Below are 17,432 nucleotides of genomic sequence, written 5' to 3'. Positions count from 1 at the left end.
TCAACCATTGAAAATGTGTGGCGCATTATGAAGCGTAAAATACGACAACGGAGACCCCGGACTGTTGAACAGCTAAAGCTGTACATTAAGCAAGAATGGGAAAGAATTCCACCTACAAAGCTTCAACAATTAGTGTCCTCAGTTCCCAAAGGGGGCGGCACGGTGGCCGACTGGTTAGAGCGTCAGCCTCACAGTTCTGAGGACCCGGGTTCAATCCCCGGCCCCGCCTGTGTGGGGTTTGCATGTTCTCCCCGTGCCTGTGTGGGTTTTCTCCGGGATCTCCGGTTTCCTCCCATATCCCAAAAACATGCATTAATTGAAGACTCTAAATTGCCCATAGGTGTGCATGTGAGTGCGAATGGTTGTTTGTTTGTATGTGCCCTGCGATTGGCTGGCAACCAGTTCAGGATGTAGCCTGCCTCCTGCCGGATCCGATGATAGCTGGGATAGGCTCCAGCACACCCGCGATCCTAGTGAGGAAAAGCGGCTCAGAAAATGGATGGATGGAAGGGATGGAGTTCCCAAAGGTTTATTGAAGGTTGTTAAAAGAAAAGGTGATGGAACACAGTGGTGCCAGCTTTTTTGGAACGTGTTGCACCCATAAAATTCCAAGTTAATGATTATTTGCTAAAAACAATCAAGTTTAGCAGTTTGAACATTAAATATCTTCTTTGTAGTGTATTTGATTAAATATAGGTTGAACATGATTTGCAAATCATTGCAATCTGTTTTTATTTATGTTTAAGACAACGTTCCAACTTCATTGGAATTCCATCCATCCATCCATTTTTTACCGCTTATCCGGATCGGGTCGCGGGGGCAGAAGCTTTAGCAGGGACGCCCAGACTTCCCTCTCCCCAGCCACTTCATCCAGCTCTTCCAGGGGGATCCCGAGGCGTTCCCAAGCCAGCCGAAGGACGTAGTCTCTCCAGCGTGTCCTGGGTCGTCCCCGGGGTCTCCTCCCGGTGGGACGTGCCCGGAACACCTCACCAGGGAGGCGTCCGGGAGGCATCCGAATCAGATGCCCCAGCCACCTCATCTGGCTCCTCTCAATGCGGAGGAGCAGCGGCTCTACTCTGAGATCCTCCCGGAAGACCGAGCTTCTCACCCTATCTCTAAGGGAGAGCCCGGACACCCTGTGGAGGAAACTCATTTCGGCCGCTTGTATCCGGGATCCCGTTCTTTCGGTCACGACCCACAGCTCATGACCATAGGTGAGGGTAGGAACGAAGATCGACCATTGGAATTGTGGTTGTATTAATAGCTACATTATAGGAGTCACTTTCATGCATGCTGCAATTTGCATCAATAGGATCGTTAACTCATGAATACTGTACAGTTCAAGTAGCTACTTGAAAAAACACACAGCTTGTGCATTATGAATTGTTCTCATTCTCACACACACATGCATGTACTGTTCAGAGAGTATGACACCTGAGAGAGTGAGAATGATCGACTGCATTCACACTTTGCACTAACTGGTTGTCACAACAAACCGGACATGTTCAGCTACACAGGCAGCGTACATTTGACACTCACTGGACAGTCCAGTAGGTAGGTACGTCTGCACAATATAACGACATCCAATACAAGAGCTCAAAGCTACAACCACATACTGTAAATGGACCTTCGACAATGAATGAGACGAGACTTGATAATACTAATGTCTGTACGGTATCAGGTAAGTGCAATTCTATGGCTGGTAAGTGCATCGCCTGTAAAATTGCACAAAAAACTGGAGTTAGAACAGCTGTCAGTTCTGCCTCCGGTGCCCTCAGAAGCATCCGGGTGGCAACGCCACATACCCGGAAGTGTCTACTTGTCTTTGTTTTTGTGAGATCACGTGTGATCACATGAGACTTCGGGATCATAACATCAGAACATAATCTTTATGTGTGTCCTGTGTTGAGATTATCGGAGGACACCACACACAATTCCACCAAAACTGTTAAATGACTGATTTTTTTGTTTTTATGTGTGGGGTCTGTCACAGATAAAACATCTTTTAAGATTTGAAAAATCCTTGTGTGTGCTTCTGGCTTTGGACTTTTTACACATAAAATTTCAGTACACTTGTATGAGAGTTAAGAATGTACAGATATTCTAAATCCAAAGATTCCATAGATCTCCTCTCTCTTACTTGGCTCCAGTGTGTTCCCTTGCATTCCGGCGCTGATCCCAGCGATCTGCCCCCCGTGACCCACCAGCCGCACATACACATCCCGCGTGGTGTGGTTGGCGATGCGTAGATGGAGGCTGCGCTGGGTGGTAATCTTCACTTGGCACCGCAAGGCCTGCGCCACGACCACAGACGATGATGTCGGCAGGTCCTCTGAGGCCTCCGTCGAGTGGAACACTTCCAGGGGCCCGGCCTCTCCCTTATGCATCCCCTGGACCTCAAGCTCCTCTGGCGGCAAACTACAAAGGTTACCACGGTTGGGTCGCTCAGCGCCTTCCAAGTCCAAACGTATTTCTCCCACGTCGGTGCCGTTTCGGTGCTCAAGAACCTCCATCATCGAGTCCGATGACAAAGCTCACACCCAACTGTCTACTGCGACGCCCTTACATCGACTGACTGGATTGCATTTGGCATCTGAACACACGCACATGCCTCTACGTACACACTTGAGAGACACTAGGCGACACTGAACAGATACATTCTCCCTCTCTGTGATAGACAGACATGGCCGCCCCTCGTGTGAATGTCAACCATGTTGACAAAGACTGCGAAGGCATTAGCGGCAGATCAACCAAAGCTTCAGGTTCTAAATATAACCAGGGGATCCTGATGGAAAAGGGGCAACTAATCTAACTGTGATTACAGAGAGGTAGGCTTGAACTGGATGGGATGGCGATCATTTTCCTCTTCTTTTCTTTTAGTCGGTTGGCACTTACGAAGGTCTTTCCCAAAATTTGTTGGACCCCAAGGATGCATTACACTGCAAAGCAAAAAGTGCACCATTGTACCTATGAAGATACGATGGCTTGTCAAGGTTGGTACACTCAAAAAGTTCCGCTTGGAGGGGCAACATTCGGTCAGTCTCTGAGAACTTGGATTGAAGAGTTGCGAGTTCCAATCCCACTGCGGATGAAAACCTGGGGCTGATTGCTTGAGCTCAGCTACCTAGCACTGTTAAAAGTGCCCTGAGAAGTCACTGAAACCCAAATGGTGCAGGGAAAATACCTGCTTCTTAATGGTCCAGAAAGTTAAACCTGGAGCCAAGCCATATTAAACACTCGTACAAACTGTAGCTTAAGGATCAAAATTGATCACAACTTGACTCCTATTTCACTGTATCTTAAGCAGTCGGATTGCTTGTCAATGGGGTGGTATCCTCAAAGGTGCCACTGAAATGAAAATTGGGGCTGGTTGTTGGCGAGGCAAGCTCACTTCATTGTCAAAGTGCCCTTGAGCAAGACCGTTGAACCCCAAATGGTGCAGTAGCAGGGAACATACAGTACAGAAGGCCCAGAAAGATAAAATCTGGAGTCAGCCCTAAGGGAACATTGGCACAAAGTGTACCTCAAGGACAGACATAGATTCCTACTGTACCCATTTTGTTATTGTCCATTGGATGGCATGGTATGGTATTGCATGGTACAATGGCCTGTCGGTGGGGTGGTTCCCTCAGAAGGTTAAATTTTTAGGGGCGGCAGTTGCCAAGTCTCGAAGACCTGGGCTGAGGACTGCAGGTCTCACTGCGGATGAAATTTGGTCCTGGTTGCTGGATGCTTAACACTGCAGCTTATGTTTTGTACCTTTTTGGAGTATTACTAGTGCTACATTAGTACAGATTGTACCATGAGGGACCGAAAATGACTCCTATTGCACTCCTACCTATGACACCGTATCAGAAGTCCAGTAGTTTCCTTGACAAAACAGGACACGGCAGGAATGTGGTCCAGTCCCCATAAGAACATCCATAAGCGATAGCCTCGTGCAACAGTGTGTGAGGACAAGCTGTGCAAACACAACAAGGTCGACAATGACGCTGGGTCAGCTTCCTGTTTCTTTTCTAATGTCGGAGATTAGAGCTCTGAATATAGATGGTGATTCTAGACGTCGGCGACACTTTATCCCAACGTCCTTGCAGTCGGTGTTGACGCTTCCAAGGTGAAGTTGTGATGGAAACCGACGAGGTTGAACTACCCCGGATGATCCCTCACATCCATACGGTGTCAACCGTAGCTCCCTTTCGTCTTACCCTCTGCTCTTCATACCTTAGATTGATGTCTTAATTAATCAGATGAGAACAGATGGCAACAGACTAAAGAACAAACAATATTGATGGAGATTGATGATGACATGCAAACAAAAAGTAATGAAGGAAACAGCGAGATTCAGCTACGTCACTCCTTGAGTGAATCAAAAACAGAAACAAAAAAAAACAAAAAAACTATGAAAGTTACAGTAATGCCCTCACATGTGGTCAAGGAGAGTCACAGTTGCTGAAATGGACTAAGGGCATTTCAATTCATTTCAATGAAAACTGATTTAATGAACAACTACTGTAAATGGTGTTACGAGTGAGTCAAGGTACCTCTGTACCATCATTTCAAGCTTTACATCCTCACGTTACAAGGGACTGAAGCAATAAGAGACAAGTGTGAATGTAAGTAAACTACATCAGTACATATAGTGTAAATACTTATCACATATAATAATTATAATTTTAATTATTATTAATTTTATACTCAGTCGGAGGGCTCTCACGTTACACACTGCACATTAAAAATCTTGACATGCGCACACACGGAGACAAGCATGCATACACAGACATGGCGGCACCCTCAGGGAGGATCATGGGAAGGGTATTTTTAGCATGCGGCAATTGCCGTCTCCAGGGAGACTGGACTGAGCGAGGGATGGGAGCATCAGCTGCTCAATTAGCGCTCTGTGTGAGGGGCGTGTACGTGCGAGCACACATATAACTTCCCTGCGGGACGCACGTCCGTGTGCGCGTATATAACGAGAAACATCCGCCTACCGTTTTCCGTGGCCGTCTCGTCGTACTCCTTGGTAGAGGGCAGCGCTGGTACCAGAGGTTCCATGTTTATGATGAGGTTCTTATGGCTCAAAGAGCTGAAGCTTCGACTCTGACCAAACTGCAACCTGAAAAGACAAATGTCAACACCTCAGACTTGTAGAGGTGTAATTAGTAGATAACTGACCCTTGTTTTGGCTACTTTTCACAAAAAATATAAAGGGTTGCATGTGGGTAAAGGAATGATAAATACAATATAGATTGGTTATCACTGCATCGTTACAGTCCACTTGCATTAGGGCCAAGTGGGGCAGTGATCCAGCATATCTAGCAGATAAGTGTTGTGGTGAAACAACGATGTAATGTGTATTACAGGCACCAAAAGGACTGGAGTGGAACCGTGTCAGCCTAAACATCATGTTTTTTTTTTTTTTTTAACGAAGGCGTAAGACCAACATTTTTCTACTGAATACATGTATTGAAACTTATTTCCAAACACTGAACAAATCGTATCACAAAAAAAAATTATACAAAAAAATAAAAATAAAGTGTTTGTTGACAAAATACATTGTGGGGCATCTTGACATAGGTCATGAAATTTCTTTGGGCGAGTGTCTCCATGAGGGTTGGCTACGATGCTTGTATTGGTGAAAAACTGTCTATTTATGGGGTAACAGTGTTTTTCTTTTGTATCATTACCGATGGCCCTGAATGATAAGAGTTGGTAGGATTTTGTCTGAAAGTACAGAAATTAATTTAGAAAACAGCACATTTTGGGAAGCGCGTTAGGTAATTAAATCTAATACCATTTAAAAAAAAATGGTAACAACACATACCACTATTAAACCAGACACTCACAAATATTCCATTTTAAAAATCACATTAAATAACTGCATTTTTGTGAAAAGAAACAAAGTAGTCTTCACAACACAATATTCACTCCATGTTTGTGTATTAAAAAGTAGACAGGACCTTTTTTGTAAGACACTGACAGTGTTTGTGCGTGAGTGATCAAATTTACTTTTTTTTTTTTTAACTTACCTGCGCACCTCAGGTGGATCTCTCTGGATTTTAGAACTGGCTTCTATCACCTCCTTGGCTACTCTTCCACTGCAAAAAAACAACAACACACATTTCACAAACATCAAACGGTTTCATAAAGAAGAAAACACAAGCAACTGACCCCCCCCCAAAAAAAAATTTGCCTATATTAACAGTTTAAACCCTAAATATACCACAAACTAATTCGCAAAACACTTAAACTTAAACACTTCATATAATTTCAAACTCAAACTCATCTTACAATAGCCACTCAGCAGAGCTAAAACATACACATGCGGCAAAGACTCTCCGTAACGTCTGCTAACAATACAGGTTAAACTTAGCACTTCTGTGACATAGAAACATTTTAGAAGTGGCAATGCATAACTTCGACATACAGTACAGTACTTCCTTGACATCAATCACTACTTTCCTATTAGCCAGGGCTTTAGTTCCATCTTGTGGGACCCTAGAGCGTTATAGAAAGAGCACAACAACGGTGAATAGGTGAGTTTTTCAGCGAATAGCTGAGGATAGGTTGCACAAAAGAAAAGAAAACATGATCAGCTGAATTCGTGAATAGTGAACTGCGAGTTGGCTGGGATTCCCTGTACTGAAAAAAAATAAAATAATATATATATATACAAAAATGGATATTCTAATTTAGTGACATGTACAGGAACCTGTAGATACAGCCCAGGAAAAGCCACACAACATACGTTTCAAACACATTAAAAACGTGTGTGTCACCTGTATCTGAATCTGCTGCCCTTGAAGAAAATGTTGCTACTCGACATGGTCCTAATCTGACTTGACTTTGCACACCTATTCGAAAGACGGAGACATGAGGCATACAAATAGCTCCATTATCACAAAGCATCTGTTGCACAAGCACTCAACAAAAACATTAGCGACCTGTGTGTAATTTGTGTGATTGATAAGTGGTGGCTATTAGTCACCAGCGCAGTATGAATCAAAACAATATCGTACGGCGCTTTAGTTTACAAACTGAATTGAATCAGATGTTATACTTGTCTGACACGTGAGATGACATTAGTCTGCTTCGCTCTCTTCGAGACACTTGATCTGCTCTCATTAATAAATCAATTACATGCACCGGAGTTGTTCCCGGAAACATGCAGAACTCTAGGACCATTGTCAAACTCTACTTTTTATAGGAAATCAGCAAAAGAGCCATGAAAAGTAGTAATAGTCTGCAAAATTGTTCATTAATAGTAAATATATGCGATTGGCTGGCAACCAGTTCAGGGTGTACCCCGCCTCCTGCCCGATGATAGCTGGGATAGGCTCCAGCACGCCCGCGACCCTAGTGAGGGGAAGCGGCTCAGAAAATGGATGGATGGATGGATGGATGGATATTAAATATATCATAGAGTTCCTGGATTACAGGGTTGGTAGCGTAGTGTGTGGTATGAGGTGTGCTAAGAGCGATCTTCGCTCCCGATCTACTTGGGGAAACGGTCAATGCCGACAATCGTAAATGTTAAACATGTTTAATATTTACAACAGCAAATCCTTATCTGAGTTCAACACCGATCATTATTGTTACATGTGTGGTGTCGTGTGTTGGTCATTTGGCGTACACTCCACACTATAAGAGTAGTAAGCACACTTATTTTATGTATCATATTTTTAAAATATGTTTAGGTGTTAAAAATCGGTATCTATGTACCCAAATTTAATTTGAATTTGAAATAGAATGAAGCATGTACTCAACTACTGGGGACAGTTTTATAGAGTGCATAAGAGTTTAGTTTGATTTTTTTTTTTCATCTAATCAGATTTCAGTTTATAATAATAGCAATCTAATCTGCACAGGGCTTTCAGAATCAGTGCCGGCCGATGCAATTAAAACTAATGAAAACTAGTCTATGGCTGTAATTAATATGCACTGTCCCATTTTAAATAAATAAATAAACTATATTGGCAATGCGACTGTTTCTTTAACCAATCAGCTTTTAAAATTGCTCCTCACAAGGCAGCGGCTGGCCCTCGATGATGTCAGGATGTTTCCGTCCTCCGATTGGTTAGTCAGACCAAACCTTGTTACAGCCAACTTTGATTAGCTCATTCACTGCCAGCCTTCCCAGTTAACATGGATATTTGACTTCTAAAGCCGTCAATGGCAGTGAATGTGTTAATAAGTAGGTCTATAAATAAATGTTTTTTTTTACATTTTTTTGCCATGTTATCTGATAAATATTGATACTGAACTACTCAAGATGATGTACGGCCCGCTGCTTACTTTTTGTATGACATTCTACAAAATTCTTGCGAGGACATGCTGTCCGGCAGGGCCTCCATAGTCAAAGAAAATTTGTGAAATTAAATTTTGTGTATGTATGTGTGCGTGTGCGCACGTGTGCGACGCACTTGTAAAAGGCCTGATTCTCAACGCCGCACTTCCACAAGTGCTTACACGCTGCAGGGGTCGAAGTATGAAACGTTAACACCAGTTTCTTCTGCAAACAAAAAGCACAAAAGCAGAAGAAGCAAGGCGATGAGTTACGGCAAAAAATCAATGCAAGATGTCAATAGAGGCGAGCTGCGCAAAAAAAAAAAAAAAAAAAAGGCTGACGGCCACAATTGGAAACGTAGTCGTTTAAGCTTCAGTGTTCAGCGGAGAGAGGTCAGTGGTGAGGTCCTGGGGGGCCTGGACAATGGACATATGGACGATGGACATATTGTCTGGTAATATGACAACATCGATCAGTTCTGCTCAGTGCCGAGGTAGGGATATCAATGACGTCAGTATGACTCGGCGAAACACACAGACAGGCATGATGTCACAGGCCACTATAGCTATATTTATACATTGTACATAAGCCACTAAGAATGAGAGTGGGCTAACGCCATTTTGTCAGTGATAAGTGTACGTCCAAAAATAAATAGAGAAAAAGCAATGTCAAAATCAAGCGGCAGTCTATTGTTGCACTTAGCAGTGTTTTTAGCTAATTTATTTAGAGTCTCCGATTAACCTACCATGCATGTTTTTGGGATGTGGGAGGAAAACGGAGTACCTGGAGAAAACCCACGCGGGCACGGAGAGAACATACAAACTCCACACTGGCGAGGCCGGATTTGAACCCGGGTCCTCAGAACTGTGAGGCAGATGTGCTAACCAGTTTACACCGTGCCGCCCACTAAATTATTATATTATCTTTAATTTAAAAAAAAAAAACGGTTTAAATCGTAAAATGGCTCAGCAACGACGACGAAAACACTGACCTTCCTTAAGTGGCTCAGTCAGCCGGATTGCAACCACTCCACTCTCATCTCCCTTCTGTGTCAAACATCACTTTACATTAAGTCGTTTGGATTTACACACGTGCTGCACTGGCCGTGTGTGTGCAAGTGCGTGTGTGTGTGTTATAGTAACCGTGCTGTCCTTGGTCCCACTGGATGAAAAATAATTGACGGAGGTATATTTTTCTTATATTCTGCATTATGGTGATAAAATAAAACCATAAAAACTGTGAATTGGTTGATGAAAAGCATAAAAGAAGTGACACAAAGTGGGGCGGTTGAAACAGGGGATGACGTGTGAGGGCAAACAGTGATGAGGTCATGCAGTGAGGGATGTTAAACAACAACAACACGCACACACAAAAATAAATCATACACTCTCAGATATATACTGCAAAGTCTGGCCAGGGGCATTTTTCAACTGCAAAATTTTTGAATAATATTGGCATACAGTGATCAGTGAACCATACATACATAAGATAAGATCAACTTAAACACTGTCTGTAACTCATCTGAGGGACTTTATGTGCCTTTGTAGCTGCTGCTGTTTTGGTTCGCAACAGCGTTCAAATGGGCTCAACTGCACTCCAAAAAAAAAAAGTATTTTTCAGGTGCACATAATTTAAATGTAGTACACTGGAAAAAAAGTTCAAAACAATAAGATGTGTTAGAATTATTACAAATGATTTAAAAAAATATTTAAAATAATTGTAACTGGTCATAATAATATGAAATAAATCTGAATCACAAATATGACCTTTTCACCACTATATATAACAGGTTGCTCTTCTTTTTTCTTCCGTAAGTAAAAACCATTACATTTTCTATAGATGGTGCACAATTTGATAAAAATAGTTTTTTTAATTAAAACTTTGTTTAAAAATATATATTCAAAAATGTAGTAAACTGACATAATTTTCCCCTCTTTTCTTCAAAAACAACCAAATAATATGTTAGTTTAACATATTTTAATCACGTGTAACCGATGTAGATGTTCGAATTAAAAAGGTTAATTTAAAAGACTTTTTTTTCAGTGTATGTAATGTCGGTTTGTGAGCAATATTAACTCAGATACAATATTTAAAGCAAAGAAAGAAATACACGGGAAAAGGGAAGCATTTATTTGTAGAAAGCCTTCATTTTTTCCTTACGTGGATGAAGCACTTTTTGACTAATGGAGGCATGGCATGTTTTAGAGGGAAAGTCAGTATTTGAGAAAATATGGCATGGAAAATATGGGAATACTCAGTGGCCACTACAACTTATCAGTTGCCAGTTTTTGCTCTAATTTTGTTGATCGGAGCTACTAATGAATGTATGCTCAGGTAAAAACTAACAACGTGCGGCATTTACACATTTCATTTCATGGTGATATGGAAGAAAAAGTCTCCTTCAAACAATCGACAGAAACGATTGTGTCTAACTTAGTCTGGCAAACTTTTATGCTCAAAGACCACATTTGATTTTCAAAATGAACAGATGGGCAAGATCATTTAGTGATAAGCTAAAAAAAAATAAAGTGAAAAAGTCCATGTGAAATAGTTTTTATTTAATGATAAAATAATAATTGATTTTCGTGTTTTAACTTCATTATTTATAATTAATTGAATTATGATTCATCAACAAATTATTATATTAAAACACGTAAACAGTAAGTACATTTGTCTATGTTCCCATTATTTATTTTATTTAGAATAACTATTGTGCTCAATGATTTAATTTAGAAGTTTTTTAAATTGAAAGCAACAGCAAGACTTTCTTGATAATGCAAATGCTAAATCCATGGTACTCTCTGCAGTTTAGTAAAAAATGCCCATGGCCACAATTTGAGGTAATGTTTTTTGTTTTGTTTTTGATCCCTCAGTGGTTTATACAGTAGAGCTGCACTGCTGACACGTGTTTCTGCAAACTACATCCACAATACTATCGCTCAGCAAATCATACCTGATCAGTATTACATTAGCATCATATGTAGCTAGTGTTATGTCCACATTTAGCTTTCTGAACATACTGATATGAAGATGACAATAAAATGAGTTACAAACACACGATAGCATCAACAAACCATGACATGAGACAAAAAATTGAGACATTGGTGTACAGTAATCCCCGCTACTGGCAGGGAAGCAGTGGGGAAAAAAAGTGAGTTACCAATGCCCTCCTCCAAAAATGTTTACAATTCCTTATATTAATAGTTTGAACTGTAAATATGTATACCACAAACTGTGAACCCAAATCAGTATGATATAATTTCAAACTCATCTTTCAACATTATCCTAAAAAATAAATTACCTTTTCAGCAAAAAGCTGGGGATATGGTCCATGGGGGGGGAAAAAAAAAAAAAAAAAGAATATGGGGGAGATTACTGTACACACAAAGAAGGACACCCAACAAACGGACAATAAAGAAACAAAATTCCTCTTAATGTAACATGAACGGTCTATGTCACAGTGGATGCGTGTGATGTGAGGGTGGTGCTTTTACAGGCATCATATCAGAAGATTAAATAAAGCACAACGGTGATTTGTGGTACCGCCCGTCTCCTCGTGTACTCACCAGTGACGACTATGTTTACACACGGAGAGAAGAGACAGAAACACAAAGATAAAACTAAGCAGCAGTCATCACATTGGATTAGCACTCTAGCACTAGCGGTTGGCAGTAGCGGTTGGCTGGCCAGCCAACACATTGGAGACCAAACCCGGCTTTTTACTTAACGATAATGGCCGTAACGGAGCCTTTAAACCCAATCAACGATGCAAATCAGTCTCCAATGTGAAACACAATCAGCTGTGAAATGAAGGCACGGCGCACGGATGTGAGTGAGGCATCAAAGCTGCAACACCCAGATGTTCATGAAAAGTGTACCCAAACACAAGGCTGGCATTTAAAATCTCATGAATGAATCATGAAATTCAGATGGAATTTAGGATGGCAATTTCAATGGAAGAGATGAAACGGTATGAAAAATTCCAATCAACATTATTGTGATCAAAATGATCACAGTTATCAATATAATCATGATACTGTTTAAAAGAATATGTCAGGGATTTGTAATTGGGTGTAACGTAAAAACATTAGGTACACTTGCATGAGCTGAGGAAAGGCAAAGCAAAAATGCTCAAAATATAAAAAGAAAAATCTCAAAAAATATAAAACTGTTACAGGAAAACTCCAAACAGAAAAAAATACACAAATATTATGACAAAAACACAAAAATATTAGAATAAAATGCAAAAGATATAAAAGTTTATGATAACAAATAGCCACATTTGAGAAAAAAAATAACAGACAAAAAAAATTACAGAAATATTAACAGTAAAAATGCTGAAATATGACAAAACCACAAAATCTTTAGGGAAAAATACACAAATTTAGGAAAAAAATAGAAACATTTTTGGAGAAAAAAAAAAAAAGAAAGTTTTAGGACAATAATGCAAAAATTCTAGGAACAAAATATAAAATATCAGATAAAAATATTAGACAAAAGAATATAATGAAAAAACTTGACCCATAAACTAAAGAAAAATATTAGAACAAAAATACACAAATATTAGATGAAAAAATACAAACAGTTTAGGAAAATACAAAAACATATTTTAGAGCCAATATTTTTGGGAATAAAATTGTAAAGAAAACAAATCAAAATATGACACAAAAAAATACAAGCTGTTAGATGAATAATACACAGATTAGAAAGAAAAGCCAAATATTGTGAAAAAATACTTCAATTAAAAAAATATTGTCATCATCTAGGCCACTTTTCATTGTGTTTTGTAGCACCGCAGAATATGTGTCTGATGTCTTTTTCGCTGTCTGATTTGAAATTTCGTCACGGCTCATCGGGAAACTATAAACCATTTCAACCCTATTCATTAGGTACACCTAATGCCTAATCAGCCAATTACAATTAAAATTTGCTCCAGAATAGGCAAAAAAATTTGTTTTAGTAACTCTGAATGGGGAAAGGATTTTATTTTGGACTAGAAGGCGTCTTGTGTTTGGGTAACATCGCGTGATGGGAGTGAGGACGTTAACACACCCACCATCCTGTTACAGTGTATCCTGCCTGTTAAGGAGATCTGAAACTGTAACACACAAATACACAGTTTGTGTGTGATGGGGCACAAAGCAGCAGAGTTGTGTTTAAGGTTCTCAAAGGGGAAAAGCAGGAAGGAGGGACAGCAGAAAGGTCATACGATACACAGTGACTGTGTCAATATGAGACGCGTTAAGACGGCGATGAAGCTTCCTTCATCTCGACACGTGAAGGCCTGGTGGCCGACGCACTCACCTCTTTTTGAATGCCGATGACGTAAAACGTTTTCCCTTCAAACTTGAGCTTACTGACGTCAGCCCTGGAGAAAGAACACATGAGAATCAGGTGAGATTGAGACCATCAAAGAAGGTGGCATTTTAACAACACCATCCATCCATTTTCGAGATAGATAGATAAGTGGTGTAAAAATTATGTCAATAGAAAGTAAAATAGAAAATGGGAATATTATGGACTACAGTATAATTTCCTGTTTAATTTCTTTGCTTACAGGTTTGTGAATGAGACACGATGTAAGCATATTTTTCATTACCATTTGAGAAGATGGATCCTCTTGTTTCCCTGGAAGACCACAAAACCGGTCGCTGTGAACCCGAGGAAGGCTGTGGAGCCAGTGAAGTCCTACACACACACACACAGACACACACATACACACACACGCACACACACCGAAACACACACACAAATGTCCACATGATTATCAAGCTAAGAACACAGGATACATTATCATTAAGACCCTATGGACTTTACACAAAGTAGTAAAAACTACCTTGCATGGGTGAGGGTCAACCCCGTATGTTTCAAGGTTGTGAGCCCTTTGGAGCATGTTGAGTTCCGCTAAGGCAGCACATTGACCCCTGTGTAACAGAGAAATTATGCATTATTAAATGCACAAATCAATGCAGAGCACCTTTGGAAGATTGCATTGGCGGTCAGACACCTTGAAGTTTGACTTAGAAAGGTTAAACGTGACAAGAAAAAAAGACACGAACAATGGTAACGATAACCCATCCATCCATCCATCAGCCATCCATTCATCCATCAGCCATCCATCCATCATCCATCATCCACCCATCCATCCATCCATCCAACCCTATAATGAGGACATGCGCCATAGAAAATGGATGAATAATAACACAACACTAAAAAATAACTCATAATGCCTGCAGCATGTCAGCTATGAAAAAAAAAAAATAATGCTTTGACTTTAGTTGTTTTTTCCCCCCCCAGAGATGTTTTGGCGTCGCTTCAAAGTAAACATTTTTCAGTGAAGGACCTGCCCGTCAGTCTCAAGGTCAAGTAACAAACATTTGTTACTATGCAGAAAAGGCCAATCGGAAGTACGTGCGGCATCAGAAAAGCGTCGTTCTTAGCTATGTGGCGTGATTACTGTCGTTTGGGCCCAGTGGGGCAGACAAAGGGCGTTCTTGTCATCGTGTGCCCCGGCGCTGTTGACAAATGAAGGATTTGTCTTTGATGCTTAAAAGCTTCGAGTGTGACACACCTCGCAGGCTGCAGCTCAGCTATAAACAAACATACAAACACACACAAACGCATCCTGCAGGAGCGGGATAAGAGCATCTTGTGAACTCATCGTGTCTGTGCAGGGAAGACAAGGAGAGTGGAGTATAACGTTTTACTTCACAGCCCAATATACAGCATAAACTGCACGGTGAAACACACAGTTGATCCAGAAATTATTCAGATCACTTCACATTTTCCACATTATGTTATGTCACAGCCTTATTGAAAAATGTTTTATAATTCTACAGACAGCAATCCGTCACGACAATGTGTATTCACAGACTTTTCCTGATCGTCCTTTAGATGTTGCTACAGCTTAATTGGAGGTCACCTGTGGTAAATTCAGTTGATTGGACATGATTTGGGATGATACACACCAGTCTCTAAAATATCCAACAGTTGACTGTGTATTGTAGAGCACATACTCAGCATGAAGTCAAAAGAATAGTCTTTTGACCTGCGTGACAAGATTGTCCCGAGGCGTAGCTCTGGGGAAGGTGCAGAGAAAATTCTGCTGCTTTGAAGTAGCTTCTACCGATGGTCACTCTATCTCCAGTGCTCCTCTGTGGAAAGAGGAGAACCTACCAGAAGGACAGTCGTCTCTCTCAGAAATCCAACAATCAGGCATGTTTGGTCAAGTGGCCAGATAGAAGCCCCTCCTAAGTAAAAGGCGCATGATAGCCAGGCTGGAATCTGCCCAAAAGCACCTGAAGGACTTTCAGACACGAGAGACAAAATTCTCTGATCTGATCTGAAAACGATTGAAGTATTTGCTGTGAATGTCAGAAGTTATGTTTGAAGGAAATCCGGCACTGCACATCACTAGGCCAAACCATCCAAATACAGCAGCAGTTCTTGACCTCGGACTGGGGTGACATTTTATTTTTCAGCACAATAATAACCCGAAGCACACAGCCAAGGTAACAAAGGAGTGGCTTCGGGACTACTCCTTGAGTGGCCCAGACAGACCCCAGACTTGAAACCCACTGAACATCTCAAAAAGAGCAGCTCTCAAAATGGCAACCTGATGGAGCTTGAGGAGTGCTGCAAAGAGAAATGGGAAAAACTGAAGATACTGTTCATGTTCCAAGCTTTTGGCATCACATTTAAAAAGACCTGAGGCTGTCATTGCTGTGAATACTTACAGTATGATTGTACATTTGACTGATTTTTACTTCACCGAGATAAAGTCTTGCAAGATATGCAGAGGTTTTGTGTGACGATTTCAGACGTTTTGTGGGACATTAGAAGCAGATTATTCCAGAAGTTCAGAAGTGTAGACTTTCCAGAGCATTCACATTTCACTATAAAGTTATTGATTTTGTTGATTACGACCAAAAACAAAGCCCGCAATCCAGGATTCCAATAGAAGACCTTGTTGCCGTGTGGCGACAGTGACATTTATATCCAACACAGTGTCTAAAAACAAATTCCTGATTCTGGCACCAGTTTTTACATGCCTTTAATCATATTTCACACCAGCTATAAATAGATTCTTCCCTCCAGTTTCAACCATCCAAGTCACTTAAGCTGTTCTTTTCATCATCTTCAAGTCTATTCTCCCATTTTCGTTTAGTGCATGTAGAGCTTAAACAGCCTTTAAGAAACAAGTGACACATACATAATCATCCAGATTTTTCTCACCTGAGCTCAGTCTTGTGTATCTCCATAATCTTCCGCTCCAGTTTGAGCGACTGTTTGGGAAAAAGCCTAAAGTCTCTGATATAGTCGGACGGATGTTCCTCTGGGTCATAGTCCCCCAGCTCGGCTGAAAGGAGACAAAATGGTCTATGACACAGGTGTCAAACTCAAGGCTCAGGAGCCAGATCTTGCCCTTTACGTCATGTTACATGGCCCGTTAAAGCTTTTCCCTTGACTTACGTTGCAAACTAGCCCAAAAAAAAGGATAAGAATCAAGTGCAGGAGCAAACATGCAATCTCATGGAGGATTTTTAACATTTTCAGCACAGACATATTAGGTAAGGGTACCACACGCCTCGTCTGGAAACAAATACATTACAGCTCAGCTTCTGTTGTTATGGCTTACCATATGAACAACAAATAACAGAATAAAAACTAGCATTGTGCAAATGAAACTTCCAGCAGCATTTAATTAAAGAGCCTCTCTCTCATGAGCTTTTCAAATGGAGCCAAAGGCACAACAAATGCTGTTGTTAGTGTTTTTATAGCAAAATAATTCAGACTTCCAACTGTTACTGTTGTACTTATCTGCAGCCATCATTTCCTAAAAAAGACATGCGATTGATTTCTCAATAGAACGATTTAAACTGTCGATGTTTTATCGTACCTGTCATTAAATGTGTTCCTGTTTAAACAAAACAAAAGCAGTTTGTTTTGCTTGTTTCCTTACTGTACCCGTTGTGAACTAAACAGTGAAATTTTAAAACCAAGGTACTTACTGAACCATGAACACCAGAGATTGATTTAACTGAGTCTTTAAATCTTCATCTTCCCAAGAGATTTTGGACACTTGTTTTGCTTCCAACAGTTTCTGTGCCAAGCAAGGTCCATGAAGGTACGCTTGATGGATTTGGTA

The 17,432-nt window shown here is 40.7% G+C and overlaps 1 protein-coding gene across 1 annotated transcript in view; it reads right to left on the bottom strand.

The window, feature by feature from the left end:
• Positions 1-17,432, bottom strand: part of frmd3 (FERM domain containing 3) — a 52,173-nt gene that overhangs the window by 11,249 nt on the left and 23,492 nt on the right. The window contains exons 7-14 of the mRNA XM_061671849.1: positions 16,520-16,643; positions 14,121-14,208; positions 13,884-13,972; positions 13,589-13,652; positions 8,421-8,509; positions 6,777-6,851; positions 6,027-6,095; positions 4,989-5,113 (exon numbers count right to left, since the gene is read on the bottom strand). Coding sequence (XP_061527833.1) covers positions 4,989-5,113; positions 6,027-6,095; positions 6,777-6,851; positions 8,421-8,509; positions 13,589-13,652; positions 13,884-13,972; positions 14,121-14,208; positions 16,520-16,643 — 723 coding nt within the window. The remainder of the gene's footprint in view (positions 1-4,988; positions 5,114-6,026; positions 6,096-6,776; positions 6,852-8,420; positions 8,510-13,588; positions 13,653-13,883; positions 13,973-14,120; positions 14,209-16,519; positions 16,644-17,432) is intronic.

This window comes from Phycodurus eques, chromosome 3 (assembly GCF_024500275.1).
Source record: "Phycodurus eques isolate BA_2022a chromosome 3, UOR_Pequ_1.1, whole genome shotgun sequence".
NCBI lineage: Eukaryota > Metazoa > Chordata > Actinopteri > Syngnathiformes > Syngnathidae > Phycodurus > Phycodurus eques.
This window is presented reverse-complemented; position numbering and strand designations above follow the sequence as displayed.